This window comes from Pygocentrus nattereri, chromosome 7 (genome assembly GCF_015220715.1).
Source record: "Pygocentrus nattereri isolate fPygNat1 chromosome 7, fPygNat1.pri, whole genome shotgun sequence".
NCBI lineage: Eukaryota > Metazoa > Chordata > Actinopteri > Characiformes > Serrasalmidae > Pygocentrus > Pygocentrus nattereri.
The window spans coordinates 24,980,224-25,000,924 of NC_051217.1; the positions used below are offsets into that span (position 1 = coordinate 24,980,224).

The 20,701-nt window shown below is 43.1% G+C and overlaps 1 protein-coding gene across 3 annotated transcripts in view; it reads right to left on the bottom strand.

Moving 5' to 3' along the window:
• The window catches only part of si:ch211-220f16.2 (golgin subfamily B member 1), a 73,866-nt gene that overhangs the window by 18,567 nt on the left and 34,598 nt on the right, over positions 1 to 20,701 (bottom strand). Inside the window, exons 15-22 of one of the 3 annotated variants that reach the window (XM_037540074.1) lie at positions 18,950 to 19,062; positions 17,830 to 17,959; positions 14,358 to 14,491; positions 8,018 to 8,065; positions 7,700 to 7,809; positions 6,493 to 6,661; positions 6,307 to 6,411; positions 772 to 5,559 (exon numbers count right to left, since the gene is read on the bottom strand). In XM_037540074.1, the coding sequence (XP_037395971.1) occupies positions 772 to 5,559; positions 6,307 to 6,411; positions 6,493 to 6,661; positions 7,700 to 7,809; positions 8,018 to 8,065; positions 14,358 to 14,491; positions 17,830 to 17,959; positions 18,950 to 19,062 (5,597 nt within the window). Of the gene's footprint in view, positions 1 to 771; positions 5,560 to 6,306; positions 6,412 to 6,492; positions 6,662 to 7,699; positions 7,810 to 8,017; positions 8,066 to 14,357; positions 14,492 to 17,829; positions 17,960 to 18,949; positions 19,107 to 20,701 lie in introns of all 3 variants that reach the window. The other 2 variants (XM_037540073.1, XM_037540075.1) reach the window with 2 other exon arrangements.

Consider the following 20,701-nt stretch of genomic DNA (forward strand, 5'->3'; position numbering starts at 1 on the left):
TTGTTCATCTCGTTTTTGAATTTCAGAAAGAAGCGTACCGTGTTTTACACTGGCCTCTTTGAGGTTTTCTAATTCAGTCATTAGTTTTTCTTGTAAACTGTTAACACTTTCAGTCAACAAAGTAATCTTTGCACTCTTGTCTTTACTGTCCCTTTCATTTTCCATGCACTCTACTTGCTTTTGCTCTAGTTCCCTACTTAGTTTAGCTAATTCCTGTCTAAGGGAACATAACTCAGACTGACTGGCTTCTCGCAACTGTTTAACTGTGGTTTGGAGAGAGACCCTCTCTTCTTCAAAAGCCACTACTTTGTCTGACAAAGACTGTGACAAAAGCGATATATCTTTCTGACTACACTCTTGATTTTCCTCCAATTGCTTATACTCAATTTCCATATCATGCAGGGCCTGTCTCAAAGCAATATTCTCATTTTCTTTTGCTTGAACAGTCGATAAAATCTCCTCAAATTTGCTTCTACTTGCTAAAGCATCTAATTCTTTCTCCTTAAGCTTCTCTGAACCTTGTTTAATAGCCACCGTAGCTTCTTTTAATTTTTCATTCAAATTATCTAGGTCTTGTTTCAGGGCATGCACTTTACTATCTTTGGTCATCAGCTCATTCTCGATTCCTTGGAGTTGCTCAGCAAGGATATTCTTAGCCTGTGTTTCCCTATCGAGAACTGACAGCCACTCTTTTTCAGACTCCTGAAGAGTTTGTTCAATTCTTTGAACTTCAGATTTCAATCCGTTGATTATTTCATCTTTGGCACTAACCTGGACCTGGAGCTGCTCCGTCTCTGCCTTCATTTTCTCCACCACTTCACTCATGCTACTGGACTGGAGCTGTTCTTGCAACCTGTGAATCTGGTAGTTGTGATTCCTACTGAGCTCTTCTTTTTCCAGAACCAATTTGCTGACCTCCTCTTCCTTTAGAACTCTTTCGCTGTTGACTTTATCTAGCTCCTGCTTGGTCAAGTGATATTCTTCTTGAAGTCTTGAATTAAGATTGTTTAATTTCTGCATTTCTGACACTACATGTTCTGTATGTTTTACTTGAGCAGCATACTGATTGTTAATAGCATGTAGAGCCAATTCCCTTTGCTCAAGGTTTTCAGTTAGAGAATTAACCTGTGCTGCAACTTGAAGGTGCTGTGCTTTTAGTCTCTCAATTTCAACCGTCAGAGAGTCAGCATTTATTTGATGGGAAGCTAATGAATCATCCTTTTGTTTTGAAATGTTAGCATTCAACACTCGCAGCTCCTGGATCTCATTTTGCAACATCAACGCCTCCTGCTTAAGAGTTGAGATGCTGTTCTCTGCAGCGTGAATCTTTTCCTCACGCTCACTGATAGCCTGGTTAAGGTTCAGTATTTCTTCACTTTTCTGAGAGAGTAAGGTCTTTGTCTCCTGAAGTTCTTCTGCTTGGGAGGCAAATTTATCCTGAAGGTTTATTAAGGCACTTTGCTTTTGTTCTATTGCTGTGGAAAGCCTGGATGATTCCTCTCTGAGCTCCTGAACCTGGCCTTGCAGCTGAGACACCAGTTCTGTACTTTCCACAAACTGATCCTTGAACAAAGCAGCCTCATCAGTCTTTCGCTGAAAATCCTGGAGAGCTTTGTTTTGGTCCACCATGGTACACCTACTTTCTTCCAGAGCTGCCTTCAGTCTTGTTACTTCTACAGACTCGGCACTAAGGCTAGTGTTCAAGACCGAAACTGATTCTTGGAGGTCTGTCAACTGTTTTCTTAGGTTTTCATTCTCTAAATCTTTGGCTTTCAATGTTTCATTTAGGCTGGTGACCTCTGCCGAGGAACTACTGCCAATATCAAGAATGACCTGCTCTTTCTCACTTAGCACTGTCCTGAGTTTTGCTGCCTCTGAGGATAACCTCTGAACTTCAGAATTAAGTTGGGAAACTGTGTCTTCAAGGTTGTCAGCACTAGTCTTCAAGCTCAGATACTTGTCCATTTCCTGCCTCAATAGAACATCTTTTTCAGCTACCGAACCAGTAAGACAGTCATTCTTTTCAAGAAATATCTGCAGCTCTCCCTGTAATTTAGAGATGACATCCATGTCAGAGTTCATTCGGACTTTAGATGCTTCTGATTCTGCTGCAATCTTTTCACTGAGGAGCGTGATCTCCTGATCTTTCTTGAGCAACAGTAAATCTTTCTCCTGCAGGGCCTTTTGTAAGTTTTGAGCCTCCCTCTGTAGCTCAGCAATGGTTTCCATTTTCTGGCTGATCTGATCTTCACCCTCAACAGATCTGGCCTGCAACTGAATCAAGAATGCCTCCTGTTGCCTAAAGGATTCCTCTCTTTGCTGCAACTCAAGTTGCAAGGCTTCTGTGTTTGAGCTCAGTGTCGATAACTGTTGTGTCAAAGATGCCACGTTCAAGTCTCTGTTGGCCAACTCACTCTGAAGAGCAGCCACCTCCTCTAGTCTTTTGGATACCTTGGCTTTCATTGTATTATTCGCCTCATTTAGTGCCTGAATGTTATCTTGAAGATTCACTATCTCAGCCTGTTTCAGTGTCAGTTCCTCTCTCAGCATAGCACTTTCTGCCAAGTGACTCTCTAACGATCTTTTCAGATCTGATTCAAGCCTCACAATATTTTCAGTCATGGCACCCAATTCACTACTGAGTGAAACAACTGATTCGTTTCTCCTGCTGAGCTCATCAGTGTGACTGTTGCATTCAAGAATCTTCTCTTCCAGAGCACTTTCTTTCTCTTTCAAAACTTGGTGCAATCTCAAACATTCCCCTTTCAGGGTCTCATTCTCAGTCTGGAGGTTTGCGTAAAGCTCTCTCTGATGATCAAGGTCGCTCTGCAAGGAAGTACATTCCTTAGACTGCTGCTGTAGGAAAGCATCTTTCTCCATAAGTCCTGACTTAAGAGCGCTACCCTGCTCCTGAAGTAATGAAAGAGTTTCCTGGAGTTGAGCAAGCTGGCTCTGATAACCCTCAATCTGTTTGCTCTGATCCAGAATCAACTGCTCTTTTTCAATCAAGCGATCATTAAACTGGGAAACTGAGGTTTCAGCTTGTCCCTTTAGAAGTTTCACTGTCTCCTCACTCTCACTTAGCCGTTTTGAGAGAGATGCACAGTCGTTGGTCTTTTCAAGTAAGCTTTCGTCAAAAGACTGACGATTCTGCTCACTAACTTTGCTAAGCTCTTCTAACCTTGAAGACAGACCTTCTTTGTCTTTGAGTAAGGCGTCTATGATTTTACGGTTTTCCGAATGCTGCATCTCAAGCCCAGATATTTTCTCATGTAATGAGGTCTTTTCTTCTGCTACCTCTGCCAGTGACTCAATCATGTCTGTCTTTTCTTTTTGAAGATGACCATTTTGCTCAGTCAGTGTAGAGATTTGAGAAGCCAGGTTTTCATTCTTTTCTAGTGTTGATGCTACCTTTTGATCCATTTCAGACAAAACCTTTCCGATTCCCTCTAGTTCTTTCTCTTTTTGTTCATACATTGCTCGTATCTGTTGGTTCTGCCCACTCAGTGCCTGAATATGACTATGAAGACCAACAATTTCAGCCTGTCTCTGAGTCATTTCATCGGAAGCCTTGCTGCTATTGGTCAGCAGGTCTTCCAGAGACTTTTTCATGTCAGCATTTTCAGTCTCCAGTCTCACCTTAAGTTCACCGACTTTCTCCAACTGACCGCTGAGTGAAGCGACCGACTCATTCTTCTTGCTAAGTTCATCCAGGTGCGTCTGACACTCAAGGGTCTTCTCGCTGAGGGCAGCTTCATTTTCTTGAAGGCTGCGGCCAAGTCGTGTACATTCATCTCTAAGTGAGTCACACTCGCCATGAAGTTTGGAGAGAAGATCTTTTTGCTGGTCAAGTTCACTCTGTAATGAAGTGAACTGAGAAACTTTGTCTTGTAGTAGCATATCTTTCTCCAACAGTCCAGATTTCAGAGTGGCTCCTTGCTCCTGAAGCAAAGTCAGAGTCTCCTGGAGTTGTAGAACTCCGTTCTGCTGGGCATCTATTTGTGCACTTTGCTCACCTACAGTTTTCTCTTTCTCAGCTATTCTACAGTTTAGTTCGTCCACCTGAGTGTTTAAGGCTTCGATTTGGTTTTGTAAACGTGTAACTGTTCCTTCGCTCTCTTCCAGCAACTTTCTGAGGTTATTACACTCACCAGTCTTTCCTAAAAGATCTTCAGAGAGAGACTGTTTGTTTTGCTCAAGGATGTTATTAAGCTCAGATGCTCTAACATTTAGCTCCTCTTTTTCTTTAGTTAGTTCCTCAATTGATTTCTCATATTCGACATGCTGAATTTCAAGGCTAGATATTTTACTCAGCAATCTGTCTCTTTCTTGTGAAATTTGAGACAGCAACTGAACTTTGACTTCAATTTCCTGCTTAAAACTTTTATTCTCTTCGGTCAGACTTTTCACCTGTGTCTGCAAACTGCTATTCTCATTTTGCACCATATCAAAATTTTCCTGAACTTCAAGCAAAAGCTGCTTTTGAGTCTTAAGCTCCTGAGAATTTTCCTCGAAAGCTTTTTGTAGACTTGAGCTTTCGCTTTTCAGCGATTGCAAGCGGCCTTCTAACTCGGAAGCCCTCTCAGTTTTCTCAGATAGTTCCTTTTCCAGTTTTTCTGCAGTGTCATCCCTGATTTTGAGTTCTGTATTTAGAGCCTGCTTTTCTTCTTCCACTTTCGTTAGCCTTTGCTCCAGGGATGATATGGCCTCCAGCTTCTCTTGGACCCCGAGTTTGACCTGCTCTTGGCACTCAACCTGTGCCTGAAGCTGACTGGATAAAGACTGAAGCTCGCTGCTATATTTCATGACCTCTGCTAGGAGCTTATTCCGTTCCTCCTTGAGTGATTTAATTTCCTTTTCATAAGTTTGCTCCTTGTCCAGCATTTGTTCTTTAAGCTTCTCATTTGAGCTCTTGGTTTCCTTCAGCTGTGAGAGAACATCTTCAGACTCCTGAAGTTTCTGAGTGGCCACAAGTACCTGTTCCTTCAACGACGAAATCTGAGCTTCACATTCTGAGAGGTGACTGCGCTGATTCGTACTGAGCTTCTGCATTTCCAAGCGGAGATCTTTTATGGTTGACTTGTCCTCCTCCACCTGCCTTGTCAGGTCATTTATTTCATTCACATTTGTCTCTTTCTCCTGACTGGCCTTGTTTAGATCACTTTCAGCGACCCTCAGTTGCTCCATCAGCTCAGCTATCTTCGCATTAAGTGCCTGCTGATCTGAAGATTGTGATTCATTAATGATTCGAGCTTCCTGTTCTGCTTTGGTCAGGGCTCTCTCCGTGCGAACAAGCTCCTCCTCCTTCTGCTTTACCTCCTGTTTAAGCTCATGGATTTCAGCATCATACTCTGCCATATTGCCAAAAAATGCAGAAATCTCCTTGTCCTTCTCTGTGATGAGGTCTTTGAGGTTGTCGATCTCTCGCTCACAGCTTTGGAGATCATGAATAAGCTGGGCTCTTTCTTCTAAATGTGTAGTGTTTAGCTTGTCCAGCTCATCACTTGTTTGATCCAAATCGCTTTGCAAAGATTCTATCGTGGCTTCTTGTTTCTGCGTCTGAAAAGAATAAATAAAAGTATTTAAAAGGAATATTAATTAATTAACTAGAAACAGTTCAATGCACCATTAAATTTTAGCCAAATTTAACTGAAATCTGGCTATTTGTTCACTGAATGACGGTGAAATTTTTATACTTCACCAATGCAGAACACTATTTTCTCGTTTAACTACACTCTTAAAAAAGAAGGTTCTTCAGTAAAGAAAGTGGCTGTATATAGAACCATAAACACTCAAAGAACCATAATGCATGACTAAAGGGTTCTTTGCATGGTTAAACGGTTCTTCAGACTGATCGCGAATGGGATTCGATACAGAACCTTTGTGATAAGAGCTCTATATAGCACCCATAAGCGTTCTTCTATTGTTATGATGTCAAGCTTTTGGGCACTTTATGGAACCTGTTTCAGATATAGCACATTCATGCACATTTTCCATCAGTCTGAAGAACCCTTTAATCATGTCAAGGGTTCTGAGTGTTCATCGTTCGATTTTCTTTTCACAATAACTTCCAAAAAAAACATCTTTTTAAGAGCGTACAAGAAAAAAAAATTTAAATGTTGGTTTAAACCCAATTTTAATATACAAAGATTTTGGATTCTTACCCTTTTAGAAATGTGACCAGTGAAGGTATACACATCAAGGTTTTTTTTTTTTTTTTTAAGGCTCCGCCCCTTACTCCCACCCCATTTTACCCTTCAATTATTTTCACATGTAAACACTTATCACAAAAAGTCAAATCCTTACCTTCTCTTTCAGCAAACCGAGCTTCTGTGTTAATTCTGCAACAGTTGCTTTCATTTCTGAGCACTGCTTTTCAAATGTACTGCAATTCTTGCTCACCTCAGCCAGCTAAATAAAGAAAAAACATCATAATTATGCGTTAACAGTTAAAAATACAACAGTTAATATTAAGCTCAGAGCGTTACTTACACTGTGTTCAGTCTGGAACAGCCTGTCAGAAACCTCTTTGTGTTGCTCCTCCTTTTCTCTCAAGGCGTCTTTCAGGCCATCAATGAGCTCTAGCTTTTCTGAAGTTTTGGCCAGCGTGTGCTCTTTCTCCAAAAGTGACGACTCCAGACACTCCTGTGTGCTGCTTAGCCTGATTTACACATTTATTTACCAGTTAATTCATTCAACTGCCAAGAAGAACATGGCAATTTAATGCCCAAGTTCAAAAACAAATACAGGGCAATTCAAAAAGATTAATCCAATTTCAAAGCACCATATTTTTACAATCATGAGGTGCCAAGGTACCAATCACAATCCAATTGTAAGAGGGGGTCACAGAGTTTCTGACTGTCAGTGGAAGAGGGCTCCTCCTTCAGTCTGAGAGGAGATGCGACCCCTGAGCAGAAAGTGCTCTGCATTCTCCACGTCAATAAGAGTGAATCCATCACAACTGAGCAGCTTTTTTTCCCCATCACACTAAATTTAGTTGTTGGACAAAAATGGGTTATGATCACTAAGGCTACGTTCCCACAGCAGGTAAAAGTGGCCCAAATCAGATTTTTCACCAAATTCGATTTTCTTGTTTGGCTGTTTGGATTATCTTTTAAATTTGATCTGTATGCATCAGTCTGAACAGACCAGCTCCTAAAATGACCTGTATGCGCAAAAGAACAGAGCTTCACGCGGCTCGTCCAAAGGTAAACTATCATGACGGTCAGCAAACGCCTGTCATCCCAGTGCTTCAGTTTTGTCTTCGCAAGTTCCAATGACTGACAGCTGGGCTTATCACCCACAGTGTGTTCGAGTTCGCTATAAAAACGGCACGTTATTCCGCTACAGCCACTTCTTTGGTTTATGTTCTCAGATTCTAGAAACTTTTGATGGAGCAGCTTACTGCGGTCTCCTTCGGCCGTGTTCGGCTATTTCGTTCAAAACCTCAAAACACGAAGCAGTTGCGAGGAGTCTCTTCTAAATTTTTGTACAAAAACATCAGCTTAAATGTTTGAGTCTCAGGAGCATAAAATTATGCCTAATATTGAGCTGGATTGACGTAAAAGCTGTATGAATTCCGATCTGGCTGCTCAGACTGAGTTGCATTGCCACAGATCGGATATGTATTGGATTTCAGTACCACATATGAAAACATCTCAAATCATATGAAAATGTCAGAGTAAAAAGCAGACATTACCCTTTGAGCTGTTCATTTAAACTTGTGACGAGGAGCTGATGTTTCTCAGCGTCTCGGCTCTGCTGAGCGCGCAGGCTGGCCAGCTGAGCCTGCAGTCTCTCTGACTCGTTCTGCAGAGGCAGAGCACACAGGTATTTCAGGACATTACTTCTTTTTTATTTTAGCTTATTAATTTTGTGAAACACCCTGTGAAGTAGTATCAAAGCCAGCAAACCCAAACACGACTACACGCCGGACAGTGAGTTCAACAAAGCCAAACAAGCCTGAGGATTAAATGCCACTTTATTTTCTCTAAAACATACACACACACACACACACCTGAGAACCCCATAACGGACGACCTTCTTCACCTACATCAAAGGTCACCTGTGTTAGAGGGGTGCATTACAAAATCTTGGAAAGAGCACATGCAAATGGAAAATAAACAAGATCATGAAGGATGTGTGCAATTTACAAATTACATTAAGTAAGTCAGGAAAAAAAAAGCCAGAGATGCACTGAAATTTTTCACCCAAAAAAGCACAAAAAAACCCCCCCAAAAAAAAAACACTCCAAAGATTAAGGCCCTGTCCCATTTAACCCCTCGCCCCTACCACTCAGCCCTTAGCCCTCTGTTTTGTGCGTTCAAGTCTAGGGATTAGGGTATGCTAATTCTTGTTAAGATAGAGGGGTGGGATGAAGTGTTGGGGCTACATGAGCCTCCAAATGGAGGTTTTTCAGAGACTCCAAACAGAGAGATATGAGAAAAATGAAAAACCGACAAGATGGAGCAAAAAAGATCAAAGAAACACACAAATGTGGGAATTTTCTCTGTTAATAAACTGCGATAACCACTGTTTTAACTTAGTTTAAAGTTTCAGTGAATTTTGGTCTTTTTTCTTCATAACAAGCACAAAAAAGTGCTAATGGTATGCTAATGTCTCGGTAGCTAGTTAGCTAATTTTCCTGTTCCACCTTAAATAGTCCGGCAGTTCTGACGCCTGAAGCGCCAGAATGTAACTGCTGCTCCATCTAAGGTGATAATAAATAACTGCCCCCCTCTTTGAAGGCGTATGATGCCCTAAATGTAACTAAAGCCCAGCAGTGAGGAGCTGAACTTTACCCTCCCCTGCTGTCACTGCAGACGGGCAGGGTCACCTACAGAGGAGCGCTAGTAGCTGTTAATGAAGTGATGCTCTTTATATTTGAGGCTCCCATTTAAAAGAGAAGATCTTAACCACTGCCCTGTAACTCAGTTCCAAAGGGTTTGGGTGACACTCGAAAAGGGGTATGGGTAAAAATAAGTAATGGGATTGGGGTCTAAATACGCTCCAAAAGTGTCAAAATTGAAGACTTAACAAATAATTTTTAACGGTAATGAAAATAAAAAACAAGTGATTAGAAATACTGTTTGTTCTCTTCACTCACCACAAAGCTGAAAGCTTCTTGCAAGCTTCTCATTCAAATTTTCCGTTCCACTTTAAATGGTGTGGCAGTTTTCTGGAGCCTCTGGGAACCAGACTCTAACTGTTGCACCATTTAAGGTGGAACCAGAAATTTGAAGAAGCAGGTGAAGACACCCTCATTCACTTTCCCACGCTCGACTTCACAGATGTGTCCAAACAGTCTGAGCAGCAGATCAACAGTGCATGTGTTTACATGCAGTTAATAATCCAAAAACTGCAGAAAATCTGATTTTGTCTGTAATTCGATCAATGTGCTTAAAAGCACCTGGGTAATCAGATAATGGGGAAACTCCAGGTCCACAGGAGTGTAATCAGATTTCTGCTTTACAACCAGCCAATAAACTCACAGAAGACGACGTGATGTAAACGTAACACATCACTTATTTCTAGTACCGCCGTCTGTTTTCACACATGCTCAGACTGAGAAATCTGAAAGAAATCAGAGTTCACATGCACTGAGAAATCTGATTACTGAGCTAAAACCCAGCCTCTTTATCAGAATTCTTTACCTCACTCTGATCTAAGAAATTAGAGTGTGCTGTTTACATGACCATTTGAATAATCAGATTTATTAATATCGGATTACTGATTGCGAACTTGGAACGTTACCTCACTGGCGGGAAAGGAGCCTGAGTTGGTGCGCGAGGTTGAGAGATACCGGCTAGATATAGTCGGGCTCACCTCAACACACAACTTGGGCTCTGGGTCCAATCTCCTTGAGAGGGGCTGGACTTTTTTCTTTTCTGGAGTTGCCCATGGTGAGAGGCGGCGGGCAGGTGTGGGCAGTTCAATGATTGACTTTATAGTCGTGTCATCGGACTTGCGGCCATGTGTATTGGACACTCGGGTAAAGAGAGGAGCTGAGCTGTCAACTGATCACCACCTGGTGATGAGTTGGATCAGGTGGTGGGGGAAGATGCCGGTCAGACCAGGCAAACCCAAACGTATAGTGAGGGTTTGCTGGGAACATCTGGCAGAAGAACCTGTCAGATTGATCTTCAACTCACACCTCCGTCAGAACTTTGACCAGATATCGGCGGAGGTGAGGGACATTGACTCAGAATGGGCCATGTTCCGCTCCTCCATTGTTGAAGCGGCTGACTGTAGCTGTGGTCGCAAGGTAGTTGGTGCCTGCCGGGGCGGTAATCCTCGAACCTGGTGGTGGACACCCCAGGTGAGAGATGCTATCAAGCTGAAGAAGGAGCCCCACCGGGCATGGTTGGCCTGTAGGACACCAGAGGCAGCTGGCAGGTATCGACAGGCCAAGCGATCTGCGGCTTCAGTCGTTGCCAAGGCAAAAACCCGGGTGTGGGAATAGTTCGGTGAGGCCTTGGAAAGTGACTAAGTCGGCTCCGAAAAGATTCTGGCAAACCGTCAGGCGACTCAGAAGGGGAAAGCAGTGTGCCACTAGCACTGTATATAGTGGAGATGGTGTCCTGCTGACTTCGACTGAAGACGTCATTGGGCGGTGGAAGGAATACTTTGAGGACCTTCTCAATCCCACCGACATGTTCTCCAGTGAGGAGGCAGAGTCTGGGGACATGGGAATAAGCTTGTCCATTACTGAGGCCGAAGTCGCTAAGGTAGTTAAAAAGCTCCTTGGCGGCAGGGCTCCAGGGGTGGATGAGATCCGTCCCAAGTTCCTTAAGGCTCTGGATGTTGTGGGGCTGTCTTGGCTGACATGCCTTTTCAACATTGCGTGGACATCGGGGGTGGTGCCACTGGATTGGCAGACTGGGGTGGTGGTGCCTCTTTTTAAAAAGGGGGACCGGAGGGTGTGTTCCAACTACAGGGGAATCACACTCCTCAGCCTCCCTGGAAAAGTCTATGCAGGGGTACTGGAGAAGAGAGTCCGGCTTATAGTCGAACCTCGGATTCAGGAGGAGCAGTGCGGGTTCCGCCCTGGTCGTGGAACACTGGACCAACTCTTTACCCTCTCCAGGATTCTGGAGGGTTCATGGGAATTTGCCCAACCAGTCCACAAGTGCTTTGTGGATTTGGAGAAGGCATTCGACTGTGTTCCCCGGGGTATTCTGTGGGAGGTGCTTCGGGAGTACGGGGTACATGGCTCTTTGCTACGAGCCATTCAGGCCCTGTACAAAGAAAGCAGGAGTTTGGTTCGCATGGCCGGCAATAAGTCAGACTTTTTCCCAGTGAGAGTTGGACTCCGTCAGGGCTGCCCTTTGTCACCAATTCTATTCATAATTTTTATGGATAGAATTTCTAGGCGCAGTCAGGGGATGGAGGGTGTCCGGTTTGGTGACCTCAGGGTCACATCGCTGCTGTTTGAAGATGATGTGGTCCTATTGGGGACATCAGGCCGTAAACTTCAGCTTTCACTGGATCGGTTTGCAGTCGAGTGTGAAGCGGCCGGGATGAGGATCAGTACCTCCTAATCCGAGGCCATGGTTCTCACGCGGGAAAGGGTGGAGAGCCCTCTCTGGGTCGGGGATGAGCTCTTGCCTCAAGTGGAGGATTTTAAGTATCTCGGGGTCTTGTTCACGAGTGATGGTACAAGGGAGCGGGAGATTGACAGGCGGATTGGTGCTGGATCAGCAGTGATGCGGGCTCTTTACCGGTCTGTTGTGGTAAAGAAAGAGCTGAGCCATAAGGCAAGGCTCTCGATTTACTGGTCAATCTACATTCCCACCCTCACCTATGGTCATGAGCTTTGGGTAATGACCGAAAGAACGAGATCGCGAATACAAGCGGCTGAAATGAGTTTCCTCCGCAGGGTGGCTGGACTCTCCCTTAGAGATAGGGTGAGAAGTTTGGTCATCCGGGAGGGACTCGGAGTAGAGCCGCTGCTTCTTCACGTCGAGAGGAGCCAGTTGAGGTGGTTCGGGCATCTTGTTAGGATGCCTCCTGGACGCCTCCCTTGGGAGGTGTCACAGGCAAGTCCACAGGGGAGGAGACACCGGGGAAGACCCAGGACACGCTGGCGTGACTATATCGCCCAGCTGGCCTGGGAGCGCCTCAGAATCCCTCCCAGGGAGCTAGTGGAAGTGGCTGGGGAAAGGGAGGTCTGGGCCTCATTGCTCAGGATGCTGCCCCCGCGATCCGAATCGCGGAGAAGCGGAAGATGATGGATGGATGGATTACTGATTGCATGTAAACATACTCAGTGAAAATATTGGCCAGATGGAACTGCAACATTATTTACGTGGAGTATAAAGAGAGAAGATAGCAACCAACAATGTCCCCACTACATGAAAACACAGTGACGCCATCTGTATGTTAGATTTATGAAATGATAAAACATATACAAAGAGCAAAATATGACTAAAAAATAATTTCCTAGAATGACCAACCTTTCTCTGTTCTTGATGACACTGGATTTTGGATACACATGCAGCCTACATACTGTTATCATTTTAGTATGTTTATATTAATATACCTTTTTTACCTACTGTCAGCTTTTTTGCTTTCTGTCTCAGAGTGGAATTAATAACCACGGGTGTATGTCTAATAAATGTAAACCCAATTCTGACAGCAGCCAGGTTTGGAAAATATTTCTTTTTTAATCAGAATTAGGGCAGCCTTTATATCAGTGGCTACTTCCGTTGCCCCCCAACCCACCACCACCCCTCAATACACACTAAATTGAGGTAACTATATTTATATGGTAGTGTTTAACACAAGGCAGTGTTAAGAGTCTTGCCCAAGGACTCTTATTGGTATAGTGTTACCCGGGCGAGGTACTGAAACCCAGTCTACAGCGTAGAAGGCAGACGTGTTACCCACTATAACTATACAAGTATTTAAACAAACAAACAAACAAAAAACCCACCCTTAACTGTTATCTAAAAAATGTGCCTACTTTACACACAAAAACAGAGATAGAAAGTCTGATCTCTGCAAGAAAATAAAAGCTTGTCAAATTTTCACACGGTCAAATCCGTGCAGTCTGAAACACCCACGCAGTCCCTGGTCCTGTTTCAATTCTTGCTTTAATTGTTACATGATGCATGTGAGCCTGTTTGGGCATTTCAGGGCTCCCGAGTGACGCAATAGCTTAAAATGTTGCATTATGTTTGATTACCAGTGATGATACAGCCATCTGAGTGTATTTAAATCTGCTCTCACTGAGGGGAAAATGCTAGAGTTCCAGCCGATCACAGGTTGCTGTTGAGTCAAAAATTCTCAACCCAGTCCACAGCAATGCATGTTTGCTCTGTCCAAGCTCCCAACACTCCCAGTAGTAGGCCTCCCCTGGCTGGGCTCTGGTATGTTAGAAGCTGGGATAAAATAAAAGAAATAGGCAATAACATTCACCTCCTTGTTTCTACGCTCATTGTCCGTCAGCTCCACTTACTGCATAGGAGCAATTTGTAGTTCTACAGTTACAGACTGTAGTCCATCTGTTTCTCTGATTCTTTGTTAGCCACCTTTTACCCTGTTCTTCAGTGGTCAGGATCCCCATGGTCCCTCACAGAGCAGGTAGTGTTTGGGTGGTGGATCATTCTCAGCACTGCAGTAACATTGACGTGGTGGTGGTGTGTTAGTGTTAGTATTGTGCTGGTACGAGTGGATCAGACACAGCAGTGCTGCTGGAGTTTTAAACACCTCAGTGTCCTGTGGGCAGCGTCCTGTGGGCAGCGTCCTGTGGGCGCTGAAGAAGGACTAGAGGACGACCAACACAAACTGCAGCAGCAGATGAGCTATTGTCTCTGACCTTACATCTACAAGGTGGACCGACAAGGTAGGAGTGTCTAATAGAGTGGACAGTGAGTGGACACAGTGTTTAAAAACTCCAGCAGTACTCACCGCTGTGTCTGATCCAATCAGACCAGCGCAACACAAGTCAGTGTTACTGCAGTGCTGAGAATGATCCACCAGCAAAATAGTACCTCCTCTGTGAGGGTCCACAGGGGTCCTGACCACTGAAGAACAGGGTAACAAAGTATCAGAGAAACAGATGGACTACAGTCTGTAACTGTAGAACTACAAAGTGCACCTATACAGTAAGTGGAGCTCATAAAATGCACAATGAGCGTAGAAACAAGGAGGTTGTCAGAATGTTATGCCTGATTGGTGTAGATATAATTAGAACGGCCTCTAATATTAGTAAAGCATGAGGGTAGATAGACAATTCAAGTCACAGGATGTCAGTCTTGCATGAGCATATGTGGGAGATACAGAGTGGACGAAAGCTTTGCTGTTCTCTAGCATCACAGGCACTCAATTCTGAATATAAATCAGCGACTAAGTACCTGTAATGACTCGATTCGGGCCTGTAGCTGCAGCCGGTCCTCCAGATCCTGACATCGCTCCTCCAAACCAAGGATCTGTTCCTGCAGCTGATTTCTTTCAAGCTCCAGTTCTTCCACAACGGACCGCAAACCCCCTTAAAGGCCAAAGATTTCCCATTAAAAAAGAGGATTTTAAGTCATTCTGTAATTTGAGTGGTTTATCATATTAAGAAGCTCTTATTTCAGATCAGCTTATAAAAGACATGCAAACAGCAGAAGGAAAACTGATTAAAAAAAAAAAAAATACATTAAGTAGATAAAATCAGAATCAGCACAATGGAAGCATTTCCACTTTTTATGCAACATGCTTGGTTAAGGGCTTTTATATTATAAATAACAAGGGATCTCCTGGTCCAGTTTCCTATACCCCTGATCTGATGAGTACCTTAAATTCATCTTATGTTTATTTTTCACAGATAATACAGGCACATAATTTAGGTAAAATACGCCAGACAGCTAATTGATACTGATATGTTTTATTCTTTTGGTGTCATTTGTTAAAGGCTATATTACAGTGTATCTAATATTGATTGTGATCTAGTTTGACTGACCTTCCTGAGCATTTGGCTACCAAATACTTTGATATTCTGCAGTGAAATCTCTTCAATTTTGATATGCATGCTGGTGCATTCCATATTTCAGAGCCTTTGTACTGGGATGATTACACAGTATTGTACACGGACCACTGTTTGTTTATTTAAATTATAGTCAAGACTGCCATTAAGGACAAGTTGCTCATTTACAACATTGAGAAAGATATATTTAACAGAAAATCACACAGAAGCCTAAACCACTAAGCAGAGTGTCAAATTCATCAGTATTTAATTAGTCCATTCTTTCATTTTTTGCACCAGACTGAACTGTTTAATCCTTCCAGTCTTAAAACTGTGCAAGAGCTGGTTGACCCCAAACCTGCCCCCATCAGATAAACAGCACTGAAAGTTTTGATCTCTGAGAGAGGAGAAAATCAAGCTGCTTCAGATCTGAAAATATCCACAGGTGTTTCTGTCCATCCTTCCACTGTGAGAAAACCACTCAGCGCTGTGGGTCTGAAAGGATGTGTAGCCGATCAAGAAGAACCTCGCTGCGAAACGGACACATCAGACAAAGAAGCTGGACAGTGGACTGACCACCGTAGAGTCCAGACCTCAACACCACTGAATGTGTTTGGGAATCCCAGGTTGTTGCTAAGGTGTTGCTAGGCTGTTGCTATGGTGGCCCAGGTGTTTGCTAAAGTGTTGCAAAGGCCATTGTTATAGCATCACAAGTGGTGGCTAAGGTATTGCTATGCTACCCCAGGCATTGCTAGGACATTACTGTGGAATCTCAGGTGGTTGCTAGGCTGTTGCTATGGTATCCTAGGTGGTTGCTAAGGTGTTGCAATAATGTCCCAGGTGGTTGCTAAGGTGTTGCTATAATGTCCCAGGTGGTTGCTAAGGTGTTGCTATGTTATTCCAGGTGTCGTTAGGCCCTTGCTGTGGAATCTCAGGTAGTTGCATGGCTGTTGCTATGGTATCCCAGGTGGTTAGTAAGGAATTGCACAGGCAGTGGTATAACTTGGATCGCAAAACTGACACACAGCTGAGAGTAGATTTAGTGGTTGAGGCGTCTGTGTCATTTGACTTTTTTTCCTGACAATGAAAAATGAATAACTTGTATTTAATGACAGATTTGACTGGAAACTGAATAAATGAAGCTCTGACTATTGCAGTGTTGTGACTTCACTAGGATTTCATAAGTTTCTAACATGAATGCAGCAGTCTGCTCCTTTCTCTCGGCAGCACAATTGTTTTGTTTGGGCAATTCCACAAAATTTTCATAATTCCTCCATAACTCAGTGTGTGAGGTGTAATCAGAGATTCAGGGTGGTTTGGTGTGAACTGGTTCAGATGTCTTTACAGTGGTGGTGATAGGAACCAGGCGTCGCCATGACTACAACACAGATATAGACATTTTATTTACCATCCAGAACCACCAGAGAACCTACACGAGTCTTCTGAGTTTATATGGAATGCTGATGATGGAAAATAGTGGAAAATCTGGAATAATCAGTTTACTTTGGGGACTATTTTGCCGTACAGCGCCATGCATGTCTCCCTCCACCATGAATGGAGTTTAAGTTCTCTAAACTATCATAAAACAGTGTCTCAGTCATCAGGCAGTGAACTCAGCACCATTTCATGTAGGAACTTTCTGTGAGGAGCTTTTAGAGGGGGACGTCTGGTTCCTATCACCACCACTGTGAACAGTTCTGACTTGGTAAGTTTATCTAGAACAGAGTGTTTCACACTAAACTGCTCAGAACCGCTCTGTTTACATCTTAACCAGTTAATCATGCAGAGGTTTGGAAAATCAGTGGTATTCTCTTTTAACCAACTGTGAAAATGTGCTTCTGTCAGCTCGCAGATCACAGTAAACGGCATAAAATACACTCAACTTGTGAAACACTGGAGCTGCAATTATTACAGGAATTTAGATTTCGTGAACATTTTTCACAGATGCAGGTTGTGAATGATAATAATAAACTCAAAGGCTCAAAGTGTTTCACAATACAAATAAAACATCAAAATCACGTATTTAAACCGTAAAAATAAGAATAAAAATGGTAATTATAATAAATAAGTAAATAAATAAAAATATAACCAACTAACTTAAAATACCAAAAATAAAAATAAATATAAAATGAGAATGACCAGTAAGAACAATTAAATTTGCGTTTTAAAGCTGGTAACAGATAAAATATAAAAACAGAATGCTGCTTCACCGTCTGACTGTGCTTTATGTTTGTTTATATGTCCATTTATATAACCTCAGAGCAAAAAAGAAACAAAGGATCAGAACTGGACCAGGAGTAATATAAAGAATACTAATAATAATTAAAATACTTCGATTGGAACATTATTATAAATAATGCATTTCATCCCATTTTAAAACCTGCATGCAGCTGGGAATTCTATAGTTTATATAAATATAAAATGATATAAAAACCCTTAATCATTCATTCAAAACAGGAAAGACAAATGGCTGAATAAACACATCAATGGTGACAAACACTTACCACAGGTGAAGGTACTGCACACCTACATTATTACATACTGACAAAAACAAGTTCAATGCATTCGACATGGACTACAGCCTACTGAACCAAGACTAGGCAGTTCATCCAGCACGCACATGCTCCGAACGGGCTGAGTTCTACAGAAACAACGCAAACTACAAAATACAGGTCAACCAAAAGTGATGGTCGCACTGGGTTGACAGGTTAGATCAAATTAAAACACACTTGTTTGTAAATAAAGTTGAGTGAGGTGTTAAAAATGAACAGAACGCCAAATGAAAAGTAAATAAAATCAACATGTATAATTCAAATACAGTAAAATATGGGACATGAACAGTGTGCATGCCAGTCTCAACTGTCTAGTGGGTTTCACACCTGTGTCTGGGGCACTGGCACTGTACTCGGGCCACCAACCTCCCATATTCTCCCCTTCCATGGGAGTGGTGCTGCCTGAGGGGCTTCGGGGATCCGGGAAAGATGACCTTCGGTCAAACTCGAAGTCCTCCTGAGGAGATAAAAGAGCTACTGGCTTCAGACAAACTCTTAAATATGGCCTGCAATCTCTTTTTGTCTGTGGTTAAAGACTTCCAGGACCTCCATGGACCCTCACAGAGCAGGTACTATTTGGGTGCTGAATTCTCAGCACTGCAGTAACACTGACGTGGTGGTGGTGTGTTAGTGTCTGTTGTGCTGGTCTGAGTGGATCAGACACAGCAGTGCTGCTGGAGTTTAACACCTCAGTGTCAATGCTGGACTGAGAATAGTCCACCAAACAAAAATATCCAGCTGGCAGCATCCTGTGGGCAGCGTCCTGTGGGCACTGATGAAGGACTAGAGGATGACCAACACAATCTGTGCAGCAGCAGATGAGCTATCGTCTCTGACTTTACATCTACAAGGTGGACCAACAAGGTAGGAGTGTCTAATTGGAGTGGACAGTGAGCGGGCAGAGTGTTTAAAAAGTCCAGCAGCACAGCTGTGTCTGATCCACTCCAGCGCAACACACACTAACACACCACCCAAATAGTACCTGCTCTGTGAGGGTTCATGGGGGTCCTGACCACTGAAGATGAAATGGACATTGAGTGTAGAAACAAGCGAGCAAGTATAACAAGAAACTAATTATTTTGTCTAAAATGTCAAACTGTTAAATCTTTTTTGGCATCTACAAGCTTAAACTAGGCAAAGAAAATTTTCGGATTAATTGCATATTTGCCTTAGCTTTTGTTTATTATGCAAATTTTAGTCCTTCGGTCACAAGACCACAGATTTTTAACAAAACAAGAAAAAAAACCCAACTTAACTGTGAATAAAAGTACTAAAACAAAACATAATGTAATAAACAGGTACTGCTGGATATTCACCTGCAGTGCAGCTACACAGAATTCCATCACTTCAGGCCAATCAGAACGAGTTCCGTGACGTTTTTCATCATCATTATTAACTAAATCCAGCCGCTGACCTTGAATAGATCACAGGCGAAGGTGATTCGTACCTGCAGGCTGCGGGGGGCGGGGTCTCCAGGTTTCTTGCCCTTCTGTGGGCGGAGCCCTCTGGCCTGGACAAGCTCCTCCTCCTCCTCCAACTCCTGCTGCCGATTGGCTAGTGCTGGATCGGAGCAGCCAGGAAAGAACCAGTCATCCTCTATCAGTTTTGTGCCACAGGAAGGTACGAGGGGTCAAATGTATTTAAACCAAAGACAGGGTCAGCAGAGGGGAAAAAAAAAGGAGGAGAAAAGAGAAAAGCAAAACCACAGGGAGAGGGAAACACTTTGAAGGGTGAAAAACTGGGGAAGACTGAATAAAAAAATGGTGGAAATAAAGAATAAAGGAGAGAAGAAAAGAGAGAAAACGCACAAACATCCACTCTCACCACAACACAGCTAAACCAACAGCACCACAGTTCTAAACACAGTCAGAACAGGGTGACAGGGTTATGGGAGGGCAGGTAGGGGTTCATGGGGAACGTGTGGAGCTTGTTTCTGCACTGTTTTCAGTTCAAGCCATGCATTCCTTCATCATCACAATCTAAACACCAGGGGTGGTAACAATTCACAAAATGCTCAATTCGGGTTTATTTACCATTATTTTTATTTACCAAACAGCACATTAATTATACAACAGTTATTTCACCATAACATCAAAGGTTTCTCCACAAACACTATCACTCCGCTGAGACGCTGTTGCTAAGCAACGACTCTGACAGGAGCCGCTCAAGCCATTTGAATTTTTACTTCTTACTCTGCCACAAACAGAAATCGGATCACATTTGACAGACGGCCAATTTGGTCAGGCTCTGAAAAAGAGACGACACTAAATTCCCAAACTGTCATCATCACTGAGCGGCTTTTCGGCAGCTGTGACAGAAGAACAGCTAAACAACCTGGAATCAGACAGAAATGAACCCAATACCATTCGCCAAACGTGTGGTCTGATCTTCAGAGTCTGACCAAATCAGACTGAGGCATAAAACTGACCCAATATCAGGTTCAGCTCAGTTTGGTCAGTTTTTCCAGCTCAGTATTAATGTTGTTTTGTTCCAGACAGTCTGTAAAAGCTTCTTACAGCTCGTTTAGTTTGGCGAATGGTATTGGGTTCATTTCTGGCTGATTCCAGGTTGTTTAGCTGTTCTTCTGTCACAGCTGCCGACTGAAAAGCCGCTCAGTGGTGGCGACAGTTTGGGATTTTAGTGCCGTCTCATCTTCAGAGTCGGACCAAATTGGCTGTCAACTGAACAGTTACACCCCTAGTGAACACAAATGGCAGCAGGGTGACACAGCATTCTCAGAAAGCAGCACTCAGCCTTGCGAGGGAACGTGTTCTGATTCCACTGAAAGATTTCTCACTCATTTGGACAGGAATTCGTTGGTCTGCTTTGTGAAAAGGCAAAGCTGGACGATGGGGGTGCTGGACGGCGAGGTGGAGCTCAGAAAGGGCAAATCACATGAGGGTCTGATCAATGGCGTAAACGTGCGGTGACATTGCGAATGATCAGCACAAAACATATTCCCATCTGTTTTGTGTCAACAGGAAGGTCTAGTGAGGAGAATGCAGCGGAGGATTAATGAAAGATCTGATGGAAAAAGGACTGAGAGAAGACTGACTCCATTACGACAGCCGCTGGGCGATTCGGAGAAAAATCAATATTGTAATATTTTCAAAATGTGTCAGATTTTTATATTACAAAGCCAAACTATGTTTTATTTATGTTATTTGTTTTAAATTTCAGGGCATCAAACGACGCCATA